Source organism: Erigeron canadensis, chromosome 2 (assembly GCF_010389155.1).
Source record: "Erigeron canadensis isolate Cc75 chromosome 2, C_canadensis_v1, whole genome shotgun sequence".
In the NCBI taxonomy this organism is placed as follows: Eukaryota; Viridiplantae; Streptophyta; class Magnoliopsida; order Asterales; family Asteraceae; genus Erigeron; species Erigeron canadensis.
Window position 1 is genome coordinate 35,416,675 of NC_057762.1, and position 20,692 is coordinate 35,437,366.

A 20,692-nucleotide genomic window follows, 5' to 3' on the forward strand; every position below is an offset into this window, starting at 1 on the left:
GAATCATTTCTTTTTACATGTTTTCTTTTCCAAAATGATTTTCAGTCCCCATATATCTTTATACATCAATCATCCGTGTATGTTTTTGGTTCACCAGCTTGATTAATCCACTTTTGGTTGGTTAATGTTTTTGTACGACTTAATTTTAATTTTGTTTGGGTTTAATTTGTTATATAGTTAACCAACCAGGTATTGTCAATGGGGTCTGTGACCTATTAGTAAGGTCTTTAACTTTGGGGATTCATCTGGATTCGAGTCCCACTACCTACATTTGTGAAGGTGAATTAATAGGGATTTTTTGAGAGTCATGAGTTTCATCTCAGACATGCGTGTAATTTATGACTAGAAGTAGATTAGAATCTTAATCTTAATATATACTATAAGACAGTTGAACTAATGACTTATTAACCAATCACACCGCTCGATTTCATCAAATTGATTTTCGCTTATGTCGTCATTTATATTAATTACAAATTAAAAATCCTAATAATGATTATCCAAATATATTATTATATTTGTATTTATATTAATTTATAGAAAAAATCTCATTGATTTACATTTTTTGATTTTTCATCAATAATTTACACTTTTTAGCCTGAATACTTAATTTATATTTATTTGTAGTCATCAACTTGAGATGATTTTTTAAATTTTACAATCATTTAATTAATTAAAAAAAATTCAGCATATTAAGTATTGTATTCAAAAAATTATTTCAAAACCTAATTACTTATAAAAAAATATTAGATTAGATTTTTATAAATTATAAATATTAATATTTAGCTTAACATTTAATATAAACACAATTTGAATTCTAGATACATATCCCAAATATAATAACAGATGACAATATACAACATCATTATCCTAAACACAATAAGAATTGCAGAAAATGGGACGATCACAGAACAAAACACGATTTAGAGGGTTACTTGAATACTTAACCCAAATCAACATGAACTCCTTTCAGTATTCATAATATCTCTCAATAAAAAAGGAATAATTTTCTCATTTTTTATATATTAGTTTGCGTATTAATGTTTAAAGTTACAGTTGTCACTTAAATCAAGAGTCCTAATTGTTATCAAAGAATATAAAAACAATCGTAATTGTTATATAATTATCACAGGACAAGTGATTGAAAATAAACCTATGCGTGTTATGGGCTCGCATCATGATCAAATACATATACTTGAATGTCAAGTACATGATCGCAAGTATGTTCATATTTTAATTCTTAATTATCTTTCATGATAGTATCACATTATGAGTACAAGTGTACAACTGATTTCAAAATATTCTATAATATTATAACATGTGCAATGTGAAATGACTACGACAAACAATTCCATCAATATGTCTCGGGTAATAATGACACTGACGAACCTATGATTATTGTATTACAAATTGCAAAATATGACACTTAAAACCATATATCTTTAAAATTATAAGATTTTATGACTTAAATGTATGAAGATCTAATATTGATAATATCGTAAACCCCGTGTACAGTGTTGGATACGGGTCTAAAATCTAGTGTAGTTTAAAAAAAAAGCTAACATTTGTTAATTAATTAATAAATAATTTCACAATTTATCGTATATTTATCATTTAGTTTCTAGAAATTTATTATTTTTGCTTTCATTACAGGAATATATATATACACTTTTAACTATTATACAACTAATCAAAAACTTTTCAATTTACAATTTTTTCCATGACTTTCATAATTCCATTCCCCACATACTAAAACTTTCCACCATTTATTTATTTCATTATTAATCATCATAACCTCCACCCTACCCCCAACCAATTATTTCTCTTACTTATATTTCATCTTAGCCACCCTCCTTCCCCAGCTTCATACTATCTTTTAACAAACAAAAAAAATATTCAAAATAACATTTGATCGAGCAAGAGGGGGAAAATTAAAGATATGGGATTTGATAGTATTTGTAACAAAGGCCTTGTCCTAGAATTAGGCCTTAGTTCATCCATGGTGGAAAACAATTACTCCTTTAACACCACCAAGAAGCCAGCTGGTAACACCCTAAATTTTGATCCATCCTTAACCTTGGCACTTTCGGGTGATCGTGAGCGTGATCATGACCATGGTTTGATTGTCAAGAAACAAGCATATCATGATCACGCCGGCAGTTTGTACCGACAAGATAGTGTTAGTGGCGGTGGTTCATCGTTTTCGGTTGCAAGTGTGAGTGTCAAGAGGGAAAGAGAGGTCAAAAGTGAAGAATCAGAAAGAGTGATTAGCACAACAACAAGTGTACTTGATCATGATGTTGAAGAAGACGATGATGGTATTGTTAATGGTCGAAAAAAACTTAGGCTTACTAAAGCTCAATCCGCACTTCTTGAAGAAGCTTTCAAACATCATAGTACTTTGAATCCTGTATGTATCATGCATCTTTCTCACACGTATATACATATATGGCTTTTTTTTATGTATTCTTTTTGTGTTTTCAATTAAAGTTACTAATTTAATTGAAGGTTAATTATGGTAAGGAAATTAAAACTAACGATGACTATTGTTGAATATTAGCAGAAGCAAAAGCAAGAACTTGCAAGGGAGCTAAAATTAAGGCCTCGGCAAGTTGAGGTTTGGTTCCAAAACAGAAGAGCAAGGTATGTTTAATCTGTGAATATATAATATATACCGATATACGTACACTTTCTATCATTTAGAATATAATATAATCTTGTTTTTAAATTAACAAAAAATTTATATATTCATAGAATAAAAATGAAATGATTTAGTATATTTGTGACAAGATCGATCACTTATAATTTCGAAAAACAATTCATGGTATGAACTTTTTCAGTTGTGTACTAAAAGTAAAAAACATATATATAGTTTTATCTTTTATGAAAGCATCAATTATTGACTATACAGTACGTACAAATATTTTGTAAATAAGTCCTGCCGGAAGTATGTATTCAATCGTACTGATTACAAAAGTAGCCCGTTTCATAACTTTTGTTTATTTTCATTAAATGAATGATAAATTAGATACTACTACAATAATATTATGATTGTTGATCAGTGTTGACATGTTCTTCAAGATATAAAATTTATTTGAACCAAAAACATTTTAGAAATTAAACGAAAATCTCATTTTAGAAATTAAAAATAGTGATACCAAATACCTAATACTTATATAACTCTGTTTTATAGTTCTATCACGTCCCTTATAATTTATTCATTAAAAGAAAACATCAATATCAAAATTGTGAAATGATTATAAATTAACCAATAAAGTAGTTATATACGCGTCTTTGTCGATCTTAATTACGTGTAGTTCTTGGCATGTAGAAAGCGCTTGTTACGTCACGATATACTGCGTCATAATTGAGTTTCAACGAAACTATTTATCGAATATTCCTATATAATTGTTTTTTGTGAGAAACTTTGTAAAATGTAAAATAATATTAACTTCAAACTAAGGAATTAAAGATGTACATTAATTTTCAGCTATTATATATGTACTGTTTTAATTTGTTCGATATTTTAATGCTTACAAAGTTACAAGTATATTTAATATTTGTTAAAAATAATATGAGAAGAGATTAGATTGAAAATAATGTAACGCACGACAAATGAGGTTTCAACTACAACAAAACAAAAAGTGTGCGAGTGGGACTTTTAGTTCTTCTGCTTTAACCAACATCGATCATTTTCATTTTATTTTTATTATTGTTATTATCATTATTGCGCGCAATAATTCTTGTATTTTATTACAATTACAATTATAATAATAATAGTTATTGTTACTATATTATTACTGGTCTTGTACTGTTATTATTAATACGACGACGAAATTATCGACTTTAACTTTCGGCTATCCAAAATGATCTTAATTTGATAGAAAACGACATGATACAAATATAAAAATATGTGGTGATTTCTTTGAAGTGAATATATATATGCCTTAAAAAAATGAATTAATTGGATTCTTTATTTTTATATTTTGTGATTATAGGACAAAGTTGAAGCAAACGGAAATAGATTGTGAATATTTGAAGAAATGTTGTGATGCATTGAAGGAAGAGAACATTAAACTCCACAAAGAGCTTCAAGAACTGAAAGCACTCAAAGTACCAACAAAGCCACTATATATGCAGCTGCCGGCGGCCACCCTTACCATGTGTCCGTCTTGCGAACGCGTTGGAGACACCACGGCATCCACCAAGGCTCTCCCTTTTACGATGGCTCCAAAACCCCAGTTTTTTAATCCATTCAGTAATTCATCTGCAGCTTGTTAATTATTTAATTAAATTTATTACTAGCATCTTAATCTTATATATATACTACTACTCAAATTAATCATCCATGCACGCAAAGCCCTTTCTTTCTGTTTTTTAGAGTTAAGGGTTTGCATGATTAATTAGCAAGGGATTAAATTATAATTAGTACATAGTGAATTTTGTAGAAAGTTATATGGTTTTCTACTGCTCACTTTTTCTTTTATTATTTGATAATGCATGTTTGTAAAAAAGCAATTATATGTCAATGAAAAATGAATATATATTTTTTATTAAAAAGTATATATGTTGTTCCTATTCAATGCATTCTTCTTCTTATAATAAGTTTGAATCGGTGCAAGTCCTTAGATATTGACTAGGCAATTATATATACATCATGATCATATACTCTATGTAATTATATGCCACTGGTATATTTTAGTATTAGTATATTATTATGTGATATGATTTAAGGTAAACTCTATAAATATCTTAGCATAATAATAGGAATATTTACTTTTAAAATCACATATGAAAATAATCCGATCTTAGCTAGTTAAACTCGGCTTAATTATAAAAGCATACAATTTGAAACTGACTAATTATAACTCACACTAAAAATGCAAAACGAGTCAAATCAGATTGGAAACCAAAAACATAATGTGCCTACGACCACCTATTTGATCATGGGCCAAACAATTGGCTCGTGAGAGTCTTAGGAGTGACACAACAAAAGAGAGGAGAAAAAGGGGGGGAAAAAAATAAAAAATGATTTAATCCTCCAATTTCACAACATAATCAAGCCTATTCCCCTTTTAGTATAAAGTATAAACATTATATGATCTTGCACCAAGGTACCCATTCTTCCTCTTGGAATTTCGACTCTTAACCCGTCGAATATTGGCAACCCAACTTAGTTATTTTTCTGGTTCATGCTTTTGGTAACTATCTTAAAGTTGTAGCTAGCTAGCACGTGTTTTGTGTTGAGAAGTTGCTTGGATACAAGGATTAATTAAGAGGTTATCAGGTACTCATTTTTTTTTCCAGGTTATTTTGTGAAAGCAAATTTTAACTACGTAATTTTAACAAGATGTTATTGTAATTGTTTCAAAGCATTTTATCCAACTTTTAAATATTTATCTAAACACAAGACAATTTATAATTAAAGACAAATAAATATAAATGATTAAAAAACAATAATGTGCATGCTTCCTCACTAGATGATCACCTTATTTGAACTACGTACGTAAAAGAATCCATCCCCCGTTATATATCAACTATTGATGACGGCCTAACTACACTTGTGCGCTTAATTAGCTTGATATATTTTTAAATTAAATGACTGTTGAACCAAGTATATTTGGAATAAAGATAAAGATTATACTATATATTATAGTACTCGTACAATTGTACAAATGCTGGGGAGATGATTAAGCACGATTCTGATGGATAAGTAGGGGGTCAAATGGAATCTTGAACTCAGGTGAGTCAAAGATACGAGTAAGGAAGCAACGAAAACATTGCTCTCAAATAAAGGGCGGTGGAAGGATAATGAAAACGATGCATGTATTTGGGGTTTTCTATTAACTAGTTACGTGTTGGTTAGTGTTTAATTATTAGCTAGCCTTTTTGCTCACTTGTTCTTTTAACAACTACCTATTTATATAAACTTAAAAAGTCATCTTAGTAATATATTAATTAACGATCATTTTATTTGAAAATAACAACCTTAATTAGATAATATCAATAACATGTTACAATATGCATATAATACTCGTAATATATTTTTTTTTTAAAAAGAGAGTCGACTTTTTGAATTTTTTAACCATAAACTATAAAAAAAATTTAATTAATGACAGAGATAAATAAGTCAACTAAAGAGTAAATTTTAATTGCAAAAGACGAATTTTGAGGCGACGAGTGGCTAGTCTCCATGTGTACATATGACGACCCAGTCTTTCATTTTTTGCGTTTGCTTCGATCACTTCGATTTCTTGATCTAATCAATTTATACAGCTTTACATACTAAATTAAATAAACTAAATTTAACCCGAAACATTATTTATATATTGTATTAATGTAATGTAACTTATCCATATTATCTCTTGGAATGAGATTTTCTTAAGTTTCCTCAACTTGACTAGTCAAGATGGAGAAACTTGAGGTCAAATTGGAGAAACTTGAGGAAATCCTTCTCCTAATCTCTTTCTGTGTCTCATTATTTGTTTATATCTATATATTTTTTAAAACAATAGTTATCAGGATGATTCTAGAGCCTCTTTAACTCAAACCTATCTTCAAACAATGCCACATAAGATTTTATCCTAGGTGGCATCTATATATATATATATATATATATATTCTAGCTATTGAAGTGACACGTGACATATTTTTTGATCGACACGTGTTCATTTAATTTATTTATTTTATTAAATTAGCTTTTTTTAATTGTATATAGATTCAATTTTCTTATTAGATTTAAAATTAAACTCTAACTATTGACTTATTAATACAAAAGACATTATAACTTTACATCCTTGATCGTTTTCTCATCAATAAATTGTTTCTTTTTCTTTCTTAATTCTCCAACTCCTATTACTTATATTATTTATAATATTAAGTTATTAACATGAAGACTTCAAAAATTTGAGTTTATGATCCGAAATCACAAGGCTATTTGTCATCATCCACTATGCTTACAAGTTCCGATTTTGATGTGATTCTGAAAATCTAATGTATATCCAAAACTTTAACTAAACATATATTAATTTTATTTATCAAAACTGTTTATTATAATTTAGATTCGATAGTTACTTTAACCACAATTTATTCATACTCATGAATCATGTTTGATGCATACTCGAATTTCTTAATGATACGGATATTAGGACTAGTTTGCTGATATCTATATTCTAGCTAGAAACTAGAGATAAATATAACCATCGAGAAAAGTAGTTAAGGAATAATACTTTTCAGTGCTATATGCTGTCTATTTTATTCTATAAAACTTTATGCGCTCAAATCAGATATATATCTTAAAACATGCAGTTCGATTGAAGAAACTACAAATAAGAGCGTGAAATTCATACCGCTTTAGATAATTTGGGTGGTGTACATATAGCATCATATCATATTCTGAAACTAAATTCTAGCGCAATTCTAACTAGATATATACAATCTTTTGTTCGTATGTCATTATTCCAACTTTTTTTTTTTTCTTTCTTTCATCACCTACACGTGACCCGGCAACATACTAAAAGACCGTTGACAAGATATAGATAAATGGTAGAAGGTTTCTTCGAGGAAATTTAATATATGTGTCAACATTGACATTCACATTAATTCACATTTAGCCATTTAATCAATTTGATCCATAACAAGCTGTGATTGATAAATATATTGCGTACGTAAACCTTTTATGCACGATTTGACTAAACCATCATCATCCGCTAGCTTAGCACTAGTAACAATCACACTAGCTAGCTACCACATCGAAGTGTAGTGTACACGGGCAACTACTTAATTAATACAGTAACCACATAACATATTACACAACACTCGTAGTGACAATCACAATGAAAATTTTCAAATGCTGACTAATTGAAATAAAAATTTTCATCCTTGCATCACGATAGATAAATAAAAATAATAGTATATGTATGACACTATGAAGTAATGTGTGTAAAACTTGCATGTTAAGTTACGAGTCCAGATGAAATGACACAAGTCAAAGTCAATATCAATTTAGCCGTAAAATTTTCAAATGCTGACTAATTATAATAACATAAAACTTTATTGTCACAAAAAATGTTTGGTGTACGAAGGATAACCTAATATTTACCACAAGATAAAGCATAAAAAGAAAAGTCATAGTCAATAAAGGACCCATTTTTGGTTGGTAATCTAGCTGGAAGTTGTAACGCGTAAGTAGATTTTGTACAAAATTCCAGTAAATATATTCGATTAATAATTTTTAGATTTTATTTATGGTACGTTGCAACACTTTTTAATCTTTTTTTAATAGTAAAATAATATATGTTATGGATGTTAATGTACGTTATTACCTTTATTTTGAGTAGTTAAACTTGGTAAGTTAGTATAGTATTTTAGAGAAAATGATTTCGATTATTAACTTTTTAAAGCATTGTTCAACACTTCAACTAATGGATAGATGACAAAAAAGACTTGGTAACGTTTTAGATACGTCTTTGACTAATTTCCCAGTCAATGTGCCAATATAATGGCAATAATCAATAATGTATCCTTAGAATATCAAAGATATTTTTAACATCTTATGACTAAACTTATGAATAAACATTTGAAGCTTTCATGCATAAGAAGACTATTTAAGTCACGGTGCGTGATTTCTGTCTTCAACCATACATCATTTTAAGAAAAAAAATGTAATGGCGGGTTTAGTTCGTAAAAACACTCCCTGAGTTTTATTTTTTTAGAAAATATGAAAAACAGCAAACCTGTTTAAATCTAAGTTTTCCATAAATTTATTCAAGAAAATAGAAATTATTGTTCTCCACTAATCTATGAAAACATGAAAACTTGAAAACACTTCTTTTTTTTTTTCTTTTTTGTTTTTCACCTTTTATTTTTCATTTTTTAATTTTAAAAACCTTATATTATATTAATTATGGCTTAACCAAGTATATTAGAATATATTTTTTAATATGAAAAATAAAAATAATATTTTTTTATGTTTTGAACGTATTTTCAAAATTTTCATTTGTATTTTAGAAAAAAAAAAACTCCTTCCACTTTCTAAAAAAATAGAAATGAAAAAGCTAGAAAACATTTTCCACAATTAAACGCACCCTAAACTTTTATCTCCGTTTTATATCGATATAATCGATAAACACAAAGAAGAAAAAATCAAAGTAAATTTAGAAAAAACAAAAATATATTCAAGAGTAAAAACAAAAATTTTTAGAGAAGATGTTGCAACCTGAAAATTATAAATTAAAACAAGAACTGACATGCAAAATGATAAAATACAACAATTAAAATTTAAAAAGACTAAAATGAAAAGTACCAAAATTGAAGAACTACAATAAAAATTCAGCTGATAAATTAAGGTGCCTCTTTCGTTTTTGCCATTACTAATTGATGTAATTTGTTCCAAAAAGAGAAAATGAAAATAATAATAATAAATTCAAATAATAAAAAAATTTTTAACAGGATGATCGATGATGAAAAATCGAAAATAAAACACCAAATTTTAACATGGTGATATTTATATTGTTTCAGTATTCGTCATATTGGGTTTTTCTTGCTATATTCACTTGCACCAAAATGAACATATTAAGCAGGCGTCAAGCACAAACTGTATGGGCCTAAAATATACATCTCAATCTTAATATGCATTAAATTCTAAATCTACAATTGTGGGCCTAATATAGCCCAAAGTATCTTAGTTTTGGGTTTTTAACTTTCAATCTCTTAGGCCCTAAACAGTTTTTAATCGCATATTCGCATTCGATAGATAGTTTATTTACCCATAGCCATAGGTGTGTTTAGTTTGACATAGATTTGTATTTCCATAGAGAAAATTCTTATTTACCCATAGCCATAGGTGTGTTTAGTTTGACATAGATTTGTATTTCCATAGAGAAAATTCTTATTACGTGGGTTCAAATTTTAAAAGGCCGGGCGGAGGATGTTTTCAGAGTATTTTTATGAAGTCTTAGGTTTCATATATCATAGGCATTCAAGTTAGTTAAAAAAAGAGATTTTATCCTCTCATCTTGAATCCTGCAAAATTCTATTTAGCTTTCTATTCAAACAAATCCTGCAAAATACTATTTAGCTTTCTATTCAAACAAATTTTAACATCAAATAAAAATTAATTGTATTCCCTTTAATCAGATCTTTCATGAAATTACCCAATAATTGATAATCGAAGTTCTATCAACATCATAATTCTTTTCAATTACTTTCCACTCAAGAGACTTTAGAAGGGAACGAGTAACAAGTAAGTTCTAACATCACAATTCATACCAATAATTAATTAAAGCTCGCTAATAATCCTTAGCTAGTACAAGCAAAAGGATCTATCAATATATATTGATTAATTAAAGCTCGATATTCTAACCGAATTCCCATATCTTAAAAACACAATGTGCTTAGATAGATAGCTTTTTGCACCTAGCTCGGTCCCATATTCATGAGAACTCGTACTTGATCTCGTTGTATCTACTATTTAGATGAGTGTACTTTACCTTTGCACAATTTCATTGTTTGTCTTCGAAAAAAAACCAAACGAACGCATGTGTTAGCGGCCTCGGATCAAAAGGGGGTTTGATTTAAACATTTAATTAGCCAAATTTCGACTTTCCGACAATAACCCGTCAGTTCCTTAATGTGCACGTGCATAGACTTGTGACCACATTCCTTATAACCTCACTTACACATCTATACAACCCCGTGTGGGAACCATATTGGCCAATTATTGTATATATCATATATATCTCCCTGCTAGCTGGACAATATCGATCATCATAGCCTGATAGTCTAATCAGGTCACTAAAACGGGTCGATTGGGATTAATTAACCTAATTCTACCTTGGATGGCCGGCTACATTATTTTTGAGTATTTTAAGTTTTCTCGATCGAGGAAGTTATATTATTTTGATTAATGAAAAACAAACGGGCCGATACCCATCGTACTCTTCCTTACTTTGTAGCACGTTAAAAACATTACATATGTAACCGACGTATTGTTCGAACACAATTTGAAACAAAAAGAATACTCATATACATATTTTTTTTAGCAAATATATATAAGATTAGTTATACGTCACATCATATACTTGTATGTATTAAATAGAGGTGACAAAGTCGATGTGTAATTAAAACTTGGGTTTTGATTAAAACATAGAACTTCCAGTACAACCAAAACGTATCGTTTGTGTACGTTGTCTTGCAAACATTATTTTTTTACTCGTTAGTGTATAAATAATAAAGTTATATTAATATATATATGATTACCAAAACTCTATATCTTGTTGCAAGTACGTACAATGACTTTAATTAAACGATCTAAATTAAAGTGCGTCAGTTTTTAATTACATGTAGTAGGGGTCACATTATGCTTATTAGTCTCATGGTTAGACGATCTATTAATTATAAGAGATGTCAAGTTAGACTCTTTCTTAGATTTTGGGGTGGTTTAGGTATATAAATGGTTGAACGGTTACAGGAATATTTCGGTTAAACACCATACATCTGAGTCGGTTAAACATCATACATCTGAGTCAAAGAGAGTTATCATAATAACAAACATCAAAAAAACCTCGTGTGTACGTTTCTTCAGACCAAATCATTTGCCCTATTAGAGGTAAAATATCATTTTAAGTTCACGTACCTTCGGGTAATCCCATGTATATGTATTATGATAATCAAATTTTGCTGTATAAAAGAGATGATTTAGTTTTGTAAAATGTAGTACAAAAAATAATACAAATATTGGACACTTGAAAGACGAACTTGATCGAGGCCTCCATGCCCTTTACTTGATTCATGTCAAGTACCATTTTTAAAGAATTTTAGAATACAGCTTGTAATGAAGTATCTATATATACTATAACGATAAATATCTGATAGTAGTAAATATAAGATTCCAAATAATAAAGTTTCACATGATGAGAAAATTCAACTCAAACGGCCAATTATTTGAACTTTGCACAAACCTATATATATATATATATATCATGAGCCTAGCTATGCCATTGAAGTTTACTTATATGGGACAAACAAGAGCTACCTTGATGTATGTATACACGTGTAAATTAATAAGTATATGTCCTTTTCAAAATAATTGCAGAAACATTATTTTGGGTCATTCAATCTGCGGCAAATACTAGATACAACAACAATTTTATTCAGAAGAAAAAAGAATACTAAAATGCAGTTTACTGTATTAACCACACATCCCTCCATATGTATAACATAATGATACATACATTGGCTTTTGGACACATAAACATCAATATTAACATCTTTAAGAGGCCCAATTATATATTTATGGCGATGAAAATGGATTTTATTTTTATTTTTTATTTTATATACCATCCAAACATTCTGGAGGGGTAACCGGGTTCCTTTGTTTATCAGTGCAGTAATCATAGACCATATGGTTCATGCGGACCCATCGGTATCGGCGGGCCGCAACGGAGTCGAGTTGTTGGTAGCTGGAACCCTCCCACCAATTGGTTGGATTGGATGCACAAGCACTTGGCCCGGGTGCAGGGCAGCCCTCAATATCAAAGTCTTTATAGTATGCATAAAATGGTGCTTTGTTCCAATCAATTTTTTCAAGCCCACCCCTTGTGGCCCAATCATCTGCTTCCCATAATGTGGAGTAGATACCCATTGGTTGAAATTTTGGATAGGGAAGTCCTTTGGCTTCATTGTTTTTGTACACTCTTATTGGTACATCATCCACAGAAAACCTACACAAATTATTCATGTATTGTTATGTCATACATTTTTAAAAGTAACAAATGGCTTGAATGTAAATGAATAAGGGCATAAGTTATGCTTACACAACATGGCGGTGGTTCCATAGGATGGAGTAAGAATGGAAGTCAGCAGAAGGGTCAAACCATAGGTTAATCCTTTGTTCCTTGTCGCCTTTTCCATGAGCATATACATTGGTTTGGACCGAGTATGGTTGTCCACTCCGGTTCCCCAAGAACTCAAAATCAAGCTCATCACGCACGTTGTCAGTATCTGAATTCATCTATTATGAAAACCGATGTGCAATGAGAATAATGAAAACTCATGTTAAATAAGTTGTAAGAGAGTTTTACATGTTATAGAATAGGTTATGCTATGTTAATAGGAAACAACCCAAATATATTGGGTTACAGGTATAATGGACCGTGAGCCCATCTATACCGATGGGTTGGGTTGATACTGACCCAACCTAATTATATCTTAGTATGGTAAATTGTCTTACATAAAATGCAGTGACAGTGCCGGCAGAATCTCCAGGAACGAGCTTGATCTTCATGCTCACGCGACCAAACAAATATTTGTTCTTGGAAGCGAAGCCACATCCTACAACATATTAAGAAATAAAAACATAGGATGATGCAACTACTTACGGAACCCATATTGATCAATGATCATATATGTCTTGGTGCATATAAAACACCAGCTCAATGAGAGTCGTGACCAACAAAGGCGTTTTACATACCAGAGTTTTGATCAAGGAGTAGTTGGATTCCCATCCCGCCATCAAGCTGTTTAATATGGGAATCGGACCATGTTACATGAAAATCTTGAAGGAATGTAGCCGGCTTTGCATTTGCCACACACAACAATGTCACAAGCCCGATTAGGAAAAGAGGGACAACAACATTTTTACATAACATGCTAAAAGAGTATGACATTTTTTTCTATACAAGAATGATGTGTTTTGTGTACTATATGCTTTGTATGTGAATGTGATGAATAAATAAGAATGATGGTGGGTTATTTATAGCATAAGTTTGGGTAGGGAAAATATAGCTAGAGTAATGGGGGACGTGTAGTAGCGTATTCAATAGTACGAGGGTCCATGGTAAACTCGGATCAATAACTAAGACAATTTGTAACCCGTTATATTATAATTAAGTGTGTTTGTGTCATATCAACAAATTATACATTAGAACATTTTGCTTGCAATCAAAAATTCATTTTGTTGTGATAATATTAAATTAAATAATACATTATATTGACGCAACAGTAGTTTGAAAGATAATAAGAAATGAGTGTAATTTTGGGATCGGTCCATAATTGGGCGTTTTGGGCCCAACTCAATTAAGACTAGTTTGGACCGACTAAACCAGTAGGATCTAATACACGAGAAAAGAGTTATAATTAGCATAAAATAATAATAAACAAATTTGTTTGAATTTACATATCTAAAATCAAGATTCAAGTATAAAATTATCCAAAATAGAAGGTTACTTTCGATTTTTATCTATTTTAAAAATTCTTTGTACGTGTTACTAAGTGACTTTTTTATTTTGTATAAATTTTATACTTGATTTTTCATTTTGGGAAAAATCGAATGTTGATTTTTAAAATTGATAAAATTTGAAATTATTTTTTGCTTTGGATAACTTTTATATTTGATTTTTAGATATACATGATATCTAGATTATAATTAGATTTTAGACCCGTATCCAACACTGGACACAGGGTTTACGATATTATCAATATTAGATCTTTATACATTTAATTCATAAAAGCTTATAATTTTGAAAATGCGATTCTAAGTGTTATACTTTACAAGTTGTAATACAATAACCACAACTTCGTTACTGTCATTATTAACTGAGACATATTTATGGAATTATTTGACATAGTTATTCCACAAGGCACATGCTTCAATAATTTTCTTATTATATAACTTTTTTTAATCAATTGTACTCATAATGTGATATTATTATGAAATATAATTAAGAATTAAAATATAAATATACTTGTGATTCTGTACTTGACATTCAAGTATATGTATTTGATCTTGATGCGAGTCAAAACACGAATAAGTTTATTTTCAACCACATGTCCTATGATAATTCGATAACAATTAGGTTTGTTTTCATATTTATTGAAAACAATTAGGACTCTTGATTTAAGTAACAATTGTAACTTTAAAAAATTAGATATATAAATATTGTCGTTCTAAAAACAAACTTTTTAAGTTGATGGCTAAAAATAAATAAATAAATATATATATAAATATAATTTCTCAAGTTGGTTAAAAATAAATATAAATTAAGTTTCAGGGGTAAAAAGTGTTAATTATTGATGGAAAACAAAAAAGTGTAAATTAATGAGAGTTTTTTTACAAATTAAAATAAATACTAATTTATAATAATATATTTGGATAATGATTATTGGAATTTTTGATTATAACTAATCTAAACGATGACATAAACAAAAGACAATTTGATAAAATTGAACGATTTGATTAGTTAATAAGTTATTAATTCAGCTGTCTTATAGTATATTAAGATAAGATTAAGAAAGCTCACGCAAAAATTTGTTAATATTCTATACAAATAACCCCACCAGAAAAAGACTATTTAAGTTTGAAGGTACAAGAAGTTAGCTACCAATTGAATCATCCATAACAACCAGGTAAGTTGGGACCAGTTATAAATCTTCATAAATTCGTTAAAAAATGAAAATTCTTGATTTCTAGATAATAAAAGTCATGCAAAAATTTGTTACTATTTTATACAAATAACCCCACTAGAAAAAGACTATTTAAGTTTGAAGGTACACAACAAGTTAGCTACCAATTGAATCATCCAAAACAACCAGGTAAGCTAGGCCCAGTTATGAATCTTCATAAATTCGTTGAAAAATGAAAATTCTAAACTTTGCTAATATAACCAATCTTTTAAACCAATTTTTGTAGAAAAATATAAAAGTTTTTGAAGTAGTTCAAAAATAAACGTTATGTAATCTTAATTTACTTCTCATGTGGTATTACACGGATATTGTGAGGTAATGTAAATTAACTCCATTTTCTATATTTTCAGTCGAATACATTTTACGATTTAACTCTATTGCTTTTGAATCAACTTGAGTTTTAGGAGATTCATTTCATGCTTTTCTTCTCATATATAATATGATAATTAGGGGCAAGGGTGCAGTGACAAAATTTGGCTCTTTGGCAAGTTCTGCCTTACTTTTAGCCAATAGCAAGATGCCACTTGTACATGCCAAAATGGTGCCAACTCTTGTCAAAAACTAGCCAAAAGTGAGAATACAATGAAACCAAAGAGTCGATGTTTGCTAAAAGTGAGGGTATTAAAAAAAAGGTCATTTTAGCCATGTGGTCATGCCCCAACGTTCACATGGAAGGAGCCAATACTTGCCACAATCGGCCAAATATTGCCGATGAATAGGGTATAATAAAGTTAAAGAGCCGATTTTTGTCGATGAAAAGAGTCGATGCAAAATGCCAACTCCAGCAATATATATGAAGCCATATTGTTGAAAGTCAATCAAGTTGGTCTGTTAAAAAATAAAAGAGTTCTTTTTATTATTTAGAAGGACTGTATTACTTTCTGTATAATTTATAATTTTATATCTACTACATCCAATCATATAACAGAAATCTTTTAGGGCGCGTTTGGTTCACGGAATATTTTTTGATGGAATGAAATCTATTGAAGGAATTGGAATCTGATGGAATGGAATTTGATGGAATGTTTTTCATTTTTTGAAGATTTAAGGGAGAGACGGAATGAGATTCGTTCCCCCATCCCTATGGAATGGAGATTCCATCAAATGAGGGAATGTTGACATTCTAACGGAATGATATTCTTTCATCATTGAGCAACCAAACGCACTAAGGAATGAAATTCAATTCTAATTCCATCAAAATCTGCGAACCAAACGCGATCTTAAATGAAGTAGAAAGCAACGTCAAAAAGGCTGTGTCTAAACGTGTGGTGGGCAGGGTTCATATATATCTGGCTAGCTCGAACCTGTTTATTACATGTGGACCACGGTCTAATTAATCGCCATTAATATTTTTAGTTATAAATCGCCAACTTGATCAGCTCTGCTCTTGTCGTCTTCTTTCATTCTCTCTTTTTAAAGTAAAATAAAAGTAAAAATTCACTTTTAAATGTTGGCATATATAGAGCTCTCATTAGTCATTGTACTTGTCTTAATGAGAATACAGTAATGAACCATCTGGCATAGTAGCGAAACTTGAACAAACGTTTTGGGGGCCAAAAGCCAAAAATCATTGGATTTGTAAAGTGTAGTCTTTTAACTAATTAGATACGACAATAACTTAAAAGGAGGAGGTTATTACTAACGCATTCAATAAACTGCAAAAAATTATATTCAAATCTCTGTATATAATAAAACAAGATTGTTTCTTATAAATATTCTTAGAAAGTTTTTGATGTAGCAAATTCATATCTCATCTTAAAAAATTAAAAACTTTCTAAAAATATTTATAAGAAACAATATTATATATAGAGATAGAGATATAACAATTGTATTAATCAACCCAAGCAGGTGTTAATTTAGCTAAATAAAAGATCATCTAGTTTTTAGTATAGACAACGAGATTAAGTTAGCTAATTGAATGATTATTGACTTAAACAAAATAAGCTTGCAAAAGATATTAATATTACCAAGATTAACGGTTATGGACTAATACATATTTCGAAGATCAATATATAGACAACTAGTTAGATTTACAACAAGCAAGTTAAAATACTTTTATCTACAAAACAATATTACAAAAATAAAAAAAATAAAAAAAAAACTTTTATTAGGATTATTATCTATAAATATCAATAAGATTTGAAGCCTAATGACTAGGCTAAACGTTTCGAAAGTGCCATTTATTGAATTTAAAGAACTGGGGATTGACAGCCTTTGATCCTAAAATGATACGAGTATGAATCAATCAACTCATCGAGGGGGGATCTACAATTTGACCTTCTAACAATATACTTAAGAAAATTAATAGAAACCCAACAAATCACCTCAATAATTATCAAAAAAAACAATCAAAATACGTAAACGAAATTGTCACTCTACTACGTACATCTTGACAATATCCACTTATCCAGACCCAAACATTCTTGATCATGCATGATGAACAATGCCTAACATGATAAGGCGCCCGATTGCGTAAATAAGCAAGACTCTAATTAATTAAGTACAATTAATTATTATGAAGTAACTCATGATATGTTTATTCATTGTGTGGGCAAAACTAGTGATATGTGCTACGTTCATCCTCTTCAAGGATGAAATTTTACCCCATTTATGTGGAGCTATGTGGTGCTTTAATCCGCTTAGAACACGCAATGTAGAAAGATTTATAAATGTTGCCGATCTCAAGTTTCTTAAAATATCACATGCCTCATTTTTATTGTTTTCTTATCTGTTATTCTGTCCCAATTTTTCTTTTTAGAATATCGAAGGGCCAAACCACGGGTATCTGAACTGGATATCGAGGTCCTACCCGATCCTCTCCTCCGCCCGCACCACCCGGTAAATTCAACTCGTACGTCAAGAATATTGGCTAGTAACAATGCTCGAGACGGGATTCGAACATGTGACCCTTATTACAACATCTGGGGTGTCCAACCACTGCGCTAGCAAGTAAAGGACTCTTTGTCCTAATTTTCTTGTCCTCTATCATAAGTGGCTAGTTAATTCTTATTAATTTAGGTGTTTGCTAAATATGGTTTTAGAAGTTTTAGTTAAGGTCCATAAAATAATTTTATAAAATTCATGGAAATGAGATGTGAAAAGTATAATTTTTTTATACACATTAACTATAACGTACCTTTATGACTGTATTTAGCATTTTTTAGTTTTTTTTTTAGTTTTTATAGTGCCTTTTTAGATATTTGGATATTACAAGTTGTTTAATTAAGCTTACAAAATATCAATTACAAGGAGAAATTGATAATACATTGAGCAAACGTCTCATCAACTGCATATATATCTTCCTAAAATGAAATCTTTTGGTTGAGTAACAATTATAACGGGTCGGAAAAAATATCAGTAAATTTTATTATAGTGATTTTAAAACCATCATAATTTAACTGAAGTAAATTAATGTTCCTAATTTTAATCGGAGGAAAGTTTTGTTTATTTAATTGTTTTGAGTATTTTTTAATTAAACGTTAAACTTTGATAACTGAGAGACCATTTGCTTTAACCTATGGCGGAGCTAGAATTTCATTTTGAGGTCGTCGGACAATTTTTATGATATCAACAAGCGTAAAGTTAAACTATAAAATTAAATTAAACCAGCCTGGAATTGTTGATTACTTTTAAAACTATATAAATACATAAAAAAAAATACTAAACATTAAAAGTTATATAGATATTATAAAATTGTCATACCCATTCTTTATTTACTTTATACAAAAGAATGCAGAAGAAACTTTAAAATGAAGAATATTTAAAAACGACTTGGGGAATCGGAAGTGATAGAAAGAAAAAGACTTATGTTGACCCAACAATTGCCGACAATTCATGTCAGCTTAAGATTCGCTTGCATGCCATCATTTATCCCTCGTGTGAGTTGTGCTAGTTAATTTGTGAACTTTTAACAGGAATTTTCTTCAAAATAAAAAAAATAAAAAAAATTGTAAAGATGAAAGATATGACAACAACACAAAGAAAATGAACAATAGCAAGTATGAAATTGTGATGTTAAGATATTTATTTAAAAAGTTTATCCTTACGAGTAGTTAGTTTTTGAATTGAATATTAATAAATTGTTTTTCCTAAATAATTTTTTTTGATGATGAAAAGTATCACACTTTAGAAAGAAAAGACAGATACTCCGTAGTATAGAGTTGCGATATTCAGAAAACTATTGAAAAGATTTTCTGTGGATATATAGAAGTATAACTTTTGAATAATATTCAATAATTTTTCCTAAAAAATGTCTCTTTGATCATGAAAAGTATCTTTAGAACATTCGTAAATGTTTTAATTGCTTGTAGAACCTTTTAGCATATGTCAACTTTCATACTTTCGTCAGTTCGTCTGCGATCAAACTTTTGGACATACAATATTGGGCCGCTATTATCAACTGGGCCGATTAAGTCTGGTAGTGGTACATTGGTACTTGGGGCACTCTCCATTTGGGTCAATGATGCCGGCCCAATGTACAAAGGTAGCCGGGTCAAAGATTGCAACGTTACCTATAAATAAAAGTGAGAGAATAAAAACTTTTTCCCAAACAATAACAAACTTTTTTAAAAAATGTTTTTGCAATCATATATACTCGCAATACTTAAGGCTTAGGGTTAAAGTTAGGTTTTAAATGCAAATATTTTTACCTACATACCGTATAGTATATTATAATAGAGTTATGATTAGCAAAATATACTTTTAGAAAACATGATTTATATTATTGAAGATGCTTAAATCCAGGCAACATTAATTCCACATGTTTTACCATAGACCCATTTTGTAATGTCTGAAATCTGAAATATGTATAGTTGTTTAATTTTATAAAAAACGTCACATAAATGGAAAAAAAAAATAGCGATCGGATCTTTTAACGACTCATTCAAATTATGCATGATCACATATCAAATGAAAAGTTAATTCATCAAAAGTTTCGTTTATCAATTACTATAATTTCATTTATCTCAACTCAGAATTACTTTTCGCAACTTACATCTCTTTCGATTCTCAAATGGCTCTAATGCACGTTGCCTTAACAGTATTGTATGTCGCGCGATCGTTTCTTATATATTTTTTCTTTGCCATGAGATGTTAATCCGATAAGATTCGGACTCATGTCTCTTCTAAGACGTACACGATGCAATCAGGCTACCTTGAAAACTAATTGTGAGATATAATTAATATATAATTATCTGTTTTGTTGAACCTTCGTTTTTATAGGAAAAAGAAATTA

The 20,692-nt window shown here is 29.6% G+C and overlaps 2 protein-coding genes across 3 annotated transcripts; one reads left to right on the forward strand and one right to left on the reverse strand.

Annotated features, from left to right (window-relative positions):
- Positions 1-1,761: 1,761 nt before the first annotated feature.
- Positions 1,762-4,521, forward strand: LOC122589353 (homeobox-leucine zipper protein HAT9-like). 2 transcript variants are annotated; one of them, XM_043761640.1, is made up of 3 exons: positions 1,762-2,407; positions 2,558-2,640; positions 3,996-4,521. In XM_043761640.1, exons 1-3 carry the CDS (start codon positions 1,937-1,939, stop codon positions 4,276-4,278), a joined length of 837 nt encoding a protein of 278 aa, XP_043617575.1. In that variant the 5' UTR covers positions 1,762-1,936; the 3' UTR covers positions 4,279-4,521. The 2 variants fall into 2 exon arrangements, with proteins under 2 accessions (XP_043617575.1, XP_043617576.1); XM_043761641.1 differs by having other exon boundaries at positions 1,765-2,407; positions 2,561-2,640.
- Positions 4,522-12,128: 7,607 nt separating this feature from the next.
- On the reverse strand, positions 12,129-13,740 carry LOC122586723 (probable xyloglucan endotransglucosylase/hydrolase protein 6). The gene is made up of 4 exons (XM_043758711.1): positions 13,469-13,740; positions 13,229-13,329; positions 12,813-13,009; positions 12,129-12,719 (listed from the first exon to the last, which is right to left on the reverse strand). The coding sequence occupies exons 1-4, from the start codon at positions 13,662-13,664 to the stop codon at positions 12,329-12,331; spliced, it is 885 nt and encodes a 294-aa protein (XP_043614646.1). The 5' UTR covers positions 13,665-13,740; the 3' UTR covers positions 12,129-12,328.
- Positions 13,741-20,692: the final 6,952 nt, after the last annotated feature.

Excerpts from the sequence above, each read along its gene's own strand:
- LOC122589353 (XM_043761640.1), top strand. The coding sequence starts at position 1,937 with ATGGGATTTGATAGTATTTGTAACAAAGGCCTTGTCCTAGAATTAGGC. Across the intron at positions 2,408-2,557 it reads ATCATAGTACTTTGAATCCT|CAGAAGCAAAAGCAAGAACT; the intron begins GTATGTATCATG and ends GTTGAATATTAG. Across the intron at positions 2,641-3,995 it reads TTCCAAAACAGAAGAGCAAG|GACAAAGTTGAAGCAAACGG; the intron begins GTATGTTTAATC and ends TTGTGATTATAG.
- LOC122586723 (XM_043758711.1), bottom strand. The coding sequence starts at position 13,664 with ATGTCATACTCTTTTAGCATGTTATGTAAAAATGTTGTTGTCCCTCTT. Across the intron at positions 13,330-13,468 it reads ACTCCTTGATCAAAACTCTG|GATGTGGCTTCGCTTCCAAG; the intron begins GTATGTAAAACG and ends AATATGTTGTAG. Across the intron at positions 13,010-13,228 it reads GCACTGTCACTGCATTTTAT|ATGAATTCAGATACTGACAA; the intron begins GTAAGACAATTT and ends TTTTCATAATAG.